At 46.0% G+C, this 11,349-nt stretch overlaps 1 protein-coding gene across 1 annotated transcript in view; it reads left to right on the forward strand.

Moving 5' to 3' along the window:
* Window positions 1-8,258, forward strand: part of LOC139563445 (probable carboxypeptidase X1) — a 50,056-nt gene extending 41,798 nt beyond the window's left edge. The window contains exons 10-13 of the mRNA XM_071382122.1: window positions 2,080-2,374; window positions 4,750-4,889; window positions 5,426-5,528; window positions 6,115-8,258. Of these exons, the coding sequence (XP_071238223.1) occupies window positions 2,080-2,374; window positions 4,750-4,889; window positions 5,426-5,528; window positions 6,115-6,455 (879 nt within the window). The 3' untranslated portion in view covers window positions 6,456-8,258. The remainder of the gene's footprint in view (window positions 1-2,079; window positions 2,375-4,749; window positions 4,890-5,425; window positions 5,529-6,114) is intronic.
* Window positions 8,259-11,349: the final 3,091 nt, after the last annotated feature.

Raw genomic sequence — 11,349 nt, forward strand, 5'->3', positions numbered from 1 at the left:
CTGTCCCAGGCTGTCAGTACTGTCCCAGGCTGTCTGACATGTTCTTCTGTCCCAGGTGTCCCCAGAGACACGTGTTAGTAACATGTTCTCCTGTCCCAGGGGACTCCAGAGACACGTGTTAGTAACATGTTCTCCTGTCCCAGGGGACTCCAGAGACACGTGTTAGTAACATGTTCTCCTGTCCCAGGTGACTCGAGAGACACGTGTTAGTAACATGTTCTCCTGTCCCAGGTGACTCCAGAGACACGTGTTAGTAACATGTTCTTCTGTCCCAGGTGACTCCAGAGACACGTGTTAGTAACATGTTCTCCTGTCCCAGGTGACTCCAGAGACACGTGTTAGTAACATGTTCTCCTGTCCCAGGTGACTCGAGAGACACGTGTTAGTAACATGTTCTCCTGTCCCAGGTGACTCCAGAGACACGTGTTAGTAACATGTTCTCCTGTCCCAGGGGACTCCAGAGACACGTGTTAGTAACATGTTCTCCTGTCCCAGGTGACTCCAGAGACACGTGTTAGTAACATGTTCTCCTGTCCCAGGTGACTCGAGAGACACGTGTTAGTAACATGTTCTCCTGTCCCAGGGGACTCCAGAGACACGTGTTAGTAACATGTTCTCCTGTCCCAGGGGACTCCAGAGACACGTGTTAGTAACATGTTCTCCTGTCCCAGGGGACTCCAGAGACACGTGTTAGTAACATGTTCTCCTGTCCCAGGTGACTCCAGAGACACGTGTTAGTAACATGTTCTCCTGTCCCAGGTGACTCCAGAGACACGTGTTAGTAACATGTTCTCCTGTCCCAGGTGACTCCAGAGACACGTGTTAGTAACATGTTCTCCTGTCCCAGGTGACTCCAGAGACACGTGTTAGTAACATGTTCTCCTGTCCCAGGGGACTCCAGAGACACGTGTTAGTAACATGTTCTCCTGTCCCAGGGGACTCCAGAGACACGTGTTAGTAACATGTTCTCCTGTCCCAGGTGACTCCAGAGACACGTGTTAGTAACATGTTCTCCTGTCCCAGGTGACTCCAGAGACACGTGTTAGTAACATGTTCTCCTGTCCCAGGTGACTCCAGAGACACGTGTTAGTAACATGTTCTCCTGTCCCAGGGGACTCCAGAGACACGTGTTAGTAACATGTTCTCCTGTCCCAGGTGACTCCAGAGACACGTGTTAGTAACATGTTCTTCTGTCCCAGGTGACTCCAGAGACACGTGTTAGTAACATGTTCTCCTGTCCCAGGTGACTCGAGAGACACGTGTTAGTAACATGTTCTCCTGTCCCAGGTGACTCCAGAGACACGTGTTAGTAACATGTTCTCCTGTCCCAGGGGACTCCAGAGACACGTGTTAGTAACATGTTCTCCTGTCCCAGGTGACTCCAGAGACACGTGTTAGTAACATGTTCTCCTGTCCCAGGTGACTCCAGAGACACGTGTTAGTAACATGTTCTCCTGTCCCAGGGGACTCCAGAGACACGTGTTAGTAACATGTTCTCCTGTCCCAGGTGACTCCAGAGACACGTGTTAGTAACATGTTCTCCTGTCCCAGGTGACTCCAGAGACACGTGTTAGTAACATGTTCTCCTGTCCCAGGTGACTCGAGAGACACGTGTTAGTAACATGTTCTTCTGTCCCAGGTGACTCCAGAGACACGTGTTAGTAACATGTTCTCCTGTCCCAGGTGACTCCAGAGACACGTGTTAGTAACATGTTCTCCTGTCCCAGGTGACTCGAGAGACACGTGTTAGTAACATGTTCTTCTGTCCCAGGTGACTCCAGAGACACGTGTTAGTAACATGTTCTCCTGTCCCAGGTGACTCCAGAGACACGTGTTAGTAACATGTTCTCCTGTCCCAGGGGACTCCAGAGACACGTGTTAGTAACATGTTCTCCTGTCCCAGGTGACTCCAGAGACACGTGTTAGTAACATGTTCTCCTGTCCCAGGGGACTCCAGAGACACGTGTTAGTAACATGTTCTCCTGTCCCAGGTGACTCGAGAGACACGTGTTAGTAACATGTTCTTCTGTCCCAGGTGACTCCAGAGACACGTGTTAGTAACATGTTCTTCTGTCCCAGGTGACCCCAGAGACACGTGCGGTCATCAGCTGGATGCAGGACATCCCCTTCGTCCTGAGTGCCAACCTCCACGGGGGAGAACTGGTGGTTACCTACCCCTTCGACTGCACCCGGGACTGGGCCCCTCAGGAAAACACCCCTACGGCTGATGATAGTTTCTTCCGCTGGCTGGCCACGGTCTACGCCTCCACCAACCTGGTCATGGCCAACCCTGATAGGAGGCTCTGCCACTCTGAAGACTTCCAACAGCACAACAACATCATTAACGGAGGAGCCTGGCACACCGTCCCTGGGAGTCAGTAGTCCTCCTATATATATATATATAATAATCAACACCGTCCCTTGAAGTCAGTAGTCCTCCTATATATATATATAATAATCAACACCGTCCCTGGGAGTCAGTAGTCCTCCTATATATATATATATATATATAATAATCAACACCGTCCCTGGGAGTTAGTAGTCCTCCTATATATATATATACAGTGGGGAGAACAAGTATTTGATACACTGCCGATTTTGCAGGTTTTCCTACTTACAAAGCATGTAGAGGTCTGTAATTTCTATCATGGGTACACTTCAACTATGAGAGACGGAATCTAAAACAAAAATCCAGAAAATCACATTGTATGATTTTTAAGTAATTAATTTGCATTTTATTGCATGACATAAGTATTTGATACATCAGAAAAGCAGATCTTAATATTTGGTACAGAAACCTTTGTTTGCAATTACAGAGATCATACGTTTCCTGTAGTTCTTGACCAGGTTTGCACACACTGCAGCAGGGATTTTGGCCCACTCCTCCATACAGATCTTCTCCAGATCCTTCAGGTTTCGGGGCTGTCGCTGGGCAATACGGACTTTCAGCTCCCTCCAAAGATTTTCTATTGGGTTCAGGTCTGGAGACTGGCTAGGCCACTCCAGGACCTTGAGATGCTTCTTACGGCGCCACTCCTTAGTTGCCCTGGCTGTGTGTTTCGGGTCGTTGTCATGCTGGAAGACCCAGCCACGACCCATCTTCAATGCTCTTACTGAGGGAAGGAGGTTGTTGGCCAAGATCTCGCGATACATGGCCCCATCCATCCTCCCCTCAATACGGTGCAGTCATCCTGTACCCTTTGCAGAAAAGCATCCCCAAAGAATGATGTTTCCACCTCCATGCTTCACGGTTGGGATGGTGTTCTTGGGGTTGTACTCATCCTTCTTCTTCCTCCAAACACGGCGAGTGGAGTTTAGACCAAAAAGCTATATTTTTGTCTCATCAGACCACATGACCTTCTCCCATTCCTCCTCTGGATCATCCAGATGGTCATTGGCAAACTTCAGACGGGCCTGGACATGCGCTGGCTTGAGCAGGTGGACCTTGCGTGCGCTGCAGGATTTGAATCCATGACGGCGTAGTGTGTTACTAATGGTTTTCTTTGAGACTGTGGTCCCAGCTCTCTTCAGGTCATTGACCAGGTCCTGCCGTGTAGTTCTGGGCTGATAAATCACCTTCCTCATGATCATTGATGCCCCACGAGGTGAGATCTTGCATGGAGCCCCAGACCGAGGGTGATTGACCGTCATCTTGAACTTCTTCCATTTTCTAATAATTGCGCCAACAGTTGTTGCCTTCTCACCAAGCTGCTTGCCTATTGTCCTGTAGCCCATCCCAGCCTGTTGCATGTCTACAATTTTATCCCTGATGTCCTTATACAGCTCTCTGGTCTTGGCCATTGTGGAGAGGTTGGAGTCTGTTTGATTGAGTGTGTGGACAGGTGTCTTTTATACAGGTAACGAGTTCAAACAGGTGCAGTTAATACAGGTAATGAGTGGAGAACAGGAGGGCTTCTTAAAGAAAAACTAACAGGTCTGTGAGAGCCGGAATTCTTACTGGTTGGTAGGTGATCAAATACTTATGTCATGCAATAAAATGCAAATTAATTACTTAAAAATCATACAATGTGATTTTCTGGATTTTTGTTTTAGATTCCGTCTCTCACAGTTGAAGTGTACCTATGATAAAAATTACAGACCTCTACATGCTTTGTAAGTAGGAAAACCTGCAAAATCGGCAGTGTATCAAATACTTGTTCTCCCCACTGTATATATATATATATATAATAATCAACACCATCCCTGGAAGTCAGTAGTCCTCCTATATATATATATAATAATCAACACCGTCCCTGGGAGTCAGTAGTCCTCCTATATATATATATATATATATAATAATCAACACCATCCCTGGAAGTCAGTAGTCCTCCTATATATATATATAATAATCAACACCATCCCTGGAAGTCAGTAGTCCTCCTATATATATATATAATAATCAACACCGTCCCTGGGAGTCAGTAGTCCTCCTATATATATATATAATAATCAACACCGTCCCTGGAAGTCAGTAGTCCTCCTATATATATATATAATAATCAACACCGTCCCTGGGAGTCAGTAGTCCTCCTATATATATATATAATAATCAACACCGTCTCTGGGTGAAAGAGCAGATACTCAAAGGTGTACATGTTTCTGTTAGAAAAGATAAATGGGACTCAGTCAGACACACAGTTAAAAGTCTTCAGCAAAAAAACAAACATGGTAGTTTTGGCCTCAAAAGGCCCTTATCAAAGACTATTTGTTTTTCGTGTGTTTTATCGCCATATTTTTTGTCCCCTTCAGGTATGAATGACTTCAGCTACATGCACACGAACTGCTTCGAGGTGACGGTGGAGCTGTCGTGTGACAAGTTTCCTCACGCCAGCGAGCTTCCTACAGAGTGGGAGAACAACAAGGAGTCTCTGCTGGTCTACATGGAGCAGGTCTACTGTTCTTCACGTGGATTATTTACCAAAGTTATACCGTATTGGAGTTTTTCAAACTACTGAAAATGGCTCCAATTGGAAAGACTTCACTTGTAGAATACTGTCCTACTGCATATCCCAGCTCTCTCTTACCAGCTCTCCAATTTGTAGATATTTCCCTGATTATCTCTGTTTCTGATGTTCCCTGATCATCTCTGTTTCTGATGTTCCCTCACTATCTCTGTTTCTGATGTTCCCTGATCATCTCTGTTTCTGATGTTCCCTGATCATCTCTGTTTCTGATGTTCCCTCACTATCTCTGATGTTCCCTCACTATCTCTGTTTCTGATGTTCCCTGATTATCTCTGTTTCTGATGTTCCCTGATCATCTCTGTTTCTGATGTTCCCTCACTATCTCTGTTTCTCATGTTCCCCGATCATCTCTGTTTCTGATGTTCCCCGATCATCTCTGTTTCTGATGTTCCCCGATCATCTCTGTTTCTGATGTTCCCCGATCATCTCTGTTTCTGATGTTCTGTCCTTCCCTCTACCAGGTTCACAGAGGCATCAAGGGAGTGGTGAGAGACAAGATGACAAAGAAAGGCATTGCAGACGCCATTGTGAAAGTGGAAGACCTGGACCATGACATACGATCAGGTAGACAAGGGATTCTACAACAATTTACATGATGCACTACACTACGTAGATTTTTTTTTAAATCTGCAATTTTTCTGTTTACCTCGCACTGCTTGTATGTCAAATTCCTACCAGCGTCAATTTCTAACTGCTTGTAGTAGCAGACACAATGCTCCGTGCTAGGGATTTACGGTGTTACCGGCATAGCAATTGGTTAGGAGCCCGTAAAACGCCAGCCATCTCCTCCGGAGCCGTTATCACATCAAATACCCCGGTATACGGTATATATACGATATACCGCCCAAACCCAGTCCGTGCTCTCTCTTATATCTTCATTTAATTTACACCTGGCTTCCATTTATTTGATTCTACTCCCAAAATGCAACAGTATCTTTAAAACGTATACTTTACTCTGTTTGTTACACCATTACATGTATCTCTTTAGTTTCAAACTTTATTTTATTCTACTGTAAATATTAGTGTCTTTGTCATTGCATCAGTTTGTATCAGCTAGGTCCCATCCCCTTAATTGTGGTATTATTGACAAAATATTTTTTATATATTTTCTGTATGCATGATCATGAGACTCTCCTGTGTATCTCCTTAGCGGCTGATGGGGACTACTGGCGCCTGTTAAACCCCGGGGAATACAAAGTGATTGTGTGGGCGGAGGGATACTTTCCCTCCATGAGGCGATGCAGCGTCGGGACCGAAGCACGCCCCACCGTCTGTGACTTCATCTTGATCAAGACGCCACGGCAGAGGATGAACGAGATCCTAACTAAAGGGGGGAGGTTACCCCAGGATCTGCAACTGAAGCTGAGAGCACTGAGGCTCCGGAAACTAAGAGTCTCCACCAAAGCCATCAACCAGCGGAGGGAGCACAGCCGCAAGGCCAGGGGAACACGGTTCGCTAGGGCACCACGCCCTCTCACACCCCTGGCCTGAGAGACAGGGGACAGACTGCGTCTCTAATGACACCCTATTCCCCGCATGGCTCTGGTCAAAAGAAGTGCACTATAAAAGGGGAATAGGGTGTCGTTTGGGACTCACCTTGAGGCTTTGAAACGACCGGGTGTTTTGAGATGGCACTACATTGTATTCAGCGACTACAGACGGACTGAAATACAAAATGTCAATGAGAAGTCATTTTTTTAATCCGACTGCGACGTAGTCGATCTGAAACAAGACACAGAGGATTTTAACACAAGTCTGTATTCCCAGTGAATGTTGTGATTTCAGATTTAATATGAGGGGGGGACTGGCCACCCCTCATAGCCTGGTTCCTCTCTAGGTTTCTTCCCAGGTTTTGGCCTGTCTAGGGAGTTTTTCCTAGCCACCGTGCTTCTACACCTGCATTGCTTGCTGTTTGGGGGTTTTAGGCTGGGTTTATGTACAGCACTTTGAGATATCAGCTGATGTACGAAGGGCTATATAAATACCTTTGATTTGAATAGCAGAGAAGCAGAGAGAGAGATTTCATGTGCTCTAACTAGCTTGTTGGGACAGTGGTCAACATGTCAGTTGTTTGTTAAAAAGTAGAGAGATAATGTAGTTGATGGTGCTGTATCTTTACATTGGTAGGAAGATTTCATACCTTCTAACGAGTCGTTTAGCTTGTTGGGACAGTGGTCAACAGTAGCTAGGTTTCCATCCAATTGGCGACAGATTTTCATGCAAATATTTATTTAAAAAAATATATGCATAAAGAAAATCTGCATATTTTCCCACCAGTGGTGTTTCCACCAAACTGTGATTTTTTTGCGGATAAAACATCAGTCCGTGATGATGTAGTGCGCACAAATTGTACTTTTTTCACTTAATGTTTTCATGTTACCGAATAAAAATCAAAAGTTCTATGTTTTTTTCCATCGCATTTTCAACTCGGATCGATAGTTTTGTCACAAAAAAACTGTTGCGTTGAATAGAAAATGTGCCCCTTTTGGTTTTGGCCCAAACGCGCGCTCTAGCCAACAGCTCGCAGATACAGTGCAGGTAAACCATGATCAGATTATTATGGATCAGAGCAAAGATATTTTTTGTTGTCGACCCGGCAGTCAAGCATCGATCATCATGTCTCCAGAATAATACCCTGGATATGTATTGTAAAGGAGCGTCCAGCTCACTATGCACTTTCACCACCCTGTGAAGTTCATCATAACTGATTTCATCTGTAGCCTAATAAACTAAATGGTTTCCCCGAGTCAGAGTAAGAGGACCACACGCCAATATCATCTCGTGACTCCCAGGTTTACTTTGATACAGTTCGATAGCTATTATATCAATATTTGCGCATAAAGAAGTTTTTTTTTAAACACCATTTCTCGTATAATTTAAATTTTCCCGACACAAAAAAAGATGTTGAACGAAAAACAAATTATCTGTCGACATTTATATAATTATACTGGAACTACTTGTTGCCATCACAGTTTCCATTTGTCCTTTTTTTTTATACGGTATGACTTTACTGAAGAAAACACACTGTGGTTGATGACAATAGGAGTCAGCAAGACGGCACAAATAGATCTGGGACCAGACTTGTGAACATCCAATTCAGTTTACCGTCGCCACTGGTGTACGAGCTTTAGTACAGCTGTTGTTACAGTAACTATCAAGAACATAGAAGAGAGCTTTTATGATGACGAGGGGAGGCCACGGGCAGTATCAGCTGGCCTGATACGGTTTAGTTTTATAACGTTGTATATCATTGTGTGTGTTTTGACTATTTCATTAAAGGACAACTTGAGTAGACAGAGTTGGGTCGAGTACGTACTTGTTCAGAACCACGAGACCTGTGATGAAAACATGTGTTGTTTCCTCTATTGCTGCGTAGATCCTGCTGTCAGTCTGAGGTTAGGGTTAGTATATTTACACACACACACACACACACACACACACACACACACACACACACACACACACAACGCACACAACGCACACACGTGAAAGACAAACATAGAGGATTTAAAAAAAAACAAGGTTAAAAGGAGAGCAGGTGGACTTAGTACTCCAGAGAAGAACATTGTGTACAAAACAGATTGTTCAATTAATGTCAAGCTTCTGATACCCCTGAAGGAGAAGGTACCGTTCTAACTAATAGGATCATGTGGAGTGAATGTGATTGAACTCAAATGCTGATATATAGTGGGAAATTATTTGATTTAAAATACATTAGCAGAAGAATCGAAACTGAAAGAGGCTTTGTCTTCCAGCACCACCTAGAGACACTCTGGGTATTACATCCTGTACCAGCACCACCTAGACACCCTCTGGGTATTACATCCTGTACCAGCACCATCTAGAGACACCCTCTGGGTATTACATCCTGTACCAGCACCATCTAGAGACACCCTCTGGGTATTACATCCTGTACCAGCACCATCTAGAGACACCCTCTGGGTATTACATCCTGTACCAGCACCATCTAGACACCCTCTGGGTATTACATCCTGTACCAGCACCACCTAGACACCCTCTGGGTATTACATCCTGTACCAGCACCACCTAGAGACACCCTCTGGGTATTACATCCTGTACCAGCACCACCTAGAGACACCCTCTGGGTATTACATCCTGTACCAGCACCACCTAGAGACACCCTCTGGGTATTACATCCTGTACCAGCACCACCTAGAGACACTCTGGTTATTACATCCTGTACCAGCACCACCTAGAGACACCCTCTGGGTATTACATCCTGTACCAGCACCACCTAGAGACACCCTCTGGGTATTACATCCTGTACCAGCACCACCTAGAGACACCCTCTGGGTATTACATCCTGTACCAGCACCACCTAGAGACACCCTCTGGGTATTACATCCTGTACCAGCACCACCTAGAGACACCCTCTGGGTATTACATCCTGTACCAGCACCACCTAGAGACACCCTCTGGGTATTACATCCTGTACCAGCACCAGCTAGAGACACCCTCTGGGTATTACATCCTGTACCAACACCTAGACACCCTCTGGGTATTACATCCTGTACCAGCACCATCTAGAGACACCCTCTGGGTATTACATCCTGTACCAGCACCACCTAGACACACCCTCTGGGTATTACATCCTGTACCAGCACCACCTAGAGACACCCTCTGGGTATTACATCCTGTACCAGCACCACCTAGAGACACCCTCTGGGTATTACATCCTGTACCAGCACCACCTAGAGACACCCTCTGGGTATTACATCCTGTACCAGCACCACCTAGGGACACCCTCTGGGTATTACATCCTGTACCAGCACCACCTAGAGACACCCTCTGGGTATTACATCCTGTACCAGCACCACCTAGAGACACCCTCTGGGTATTACATCCTGTACCAGCACCACCTAGACACCCTCTGGGTATTACATCCTGTACCAGCACCACCTAGACACCCTCTGGGTATTACATCCTGTACCAGCACCACCTAGACACCCTCTGGGTATTACATCCTGTACCAACACCTAGACACCCTCTGGGTATTACATCCTGTACCAGCACCACCTAGAGACACCCTCTGGGTATTACATCCTGTACCAGCACCACCTAGACACACCCTCTGGGTATTACATCCTGTACCAGCACCACCTAGACACCCTCTGGGTATTACATCCTGTACCAGCACCACCTAGAGACACCCTCTGGGTATTACATCCTATACCAGCACCACCTAGAGACACCCTCTGGGTATTACATCCTGTACCAGCACCATCTAGACACCCTCTGGGTATTACATCCTGTACCAGCACCACCTAGAGACACCCTCTGGGTATTACATCCTGTACCAGCACCATCTAGAGACACCCTCTGGGTATTACATCCTGTACCAGCACCACCTAGAGACACCCTCTGGGTATTACATCCTGTACCAGCACCACCTAGAGACACCCTCTGGGTTTTACATCCTGTACCAGCACCACCTAGAGACACCCTCTGGGTATTACATCCTGTACCAGCACCACCTAGAGACACCTTCTGGGTATTACATCCTGTACCAGCACCACCTAAAGACACCCTCTGGGTATTGAGTTGGAGTTAAAACCTACAGGAGGGTAGCTCTCCAGGAACAGGGTTGGAGTTAAAATCTACAGGAGGGTCTCTCTCCAGGAACAGGGTTGGAGTTAAAACCTACAGGAGGGTATCTCTCCAGGAACAGGGTTGAAGTTAAAACCTACAGGAGGGTATCTCTCCAGGAACAGGGTTGGAGTTAAAACCTACAGGAGGGTAGCTCTCCAGGAACAGGGTTGGAGTTAAAACCTACAGGAGGGTAGCTCTCCAGGAACAGGGTTGGAGTTAAAACCTACAGGAGGGTTTCTCTCCAGTAACAGGGTTGGAGTTAAAACCTACAGGAGGGTATCTCTCCAGGAACAGGGTTGAAGTTAAAACCTACAGGAGGGTAGCTCTCCAGTAACAGGGTTGGAGTTAAAACCTACCGGAGGGTATCTCTCCAGTAACAGGGTTGGAGTTAAAACCTACAGGAGGGTATCGCTCCAGGAACAGGTTTGGAGTTAAAACCTACAGGAGGGTATCTCTCCAGTAACAGGGTTGGAGTTAAAACCTACCGGAGGGTATCTCTCCAGTAACAGGGTTGGAGTTAAAACCTACAGGAGGGTATCTCTCCAGGAACAGGTTTGGAGTTAAAACCTACAGGAGGGTCACTCTCCAGGAACAGGGTTGGAGTTAAAACCTACAGGAGGGTATCTCTCCAGGAACAGGGTTGGAGTTAAAACCTACAGGAGGGTATCTCTCCAGGAACAGGGTTGGAGTTAAAACCTACAGGAGTGTAGCTCTCCAGTAACAGTGCTCTGGAGCAGGTTTTCTTCAAGGATCTCTCTGTACTTTGCTTCATCCA

Source organism: Salvelinus alpinus, chromosome 34, assembly GCF_045679555.1.
Source record: "Salvelinus alpinus chromosome 34, SLU_Salpinus.1, whole genome shotgun sequence".
NCBI classification, from domain to species: domain Eukaryota; kingdom Metazoa; phylum Chordata; class Actinopteri; order Salmoniformes; family Salmonidae; genus Salvelinus; species Salvelinus alpinus.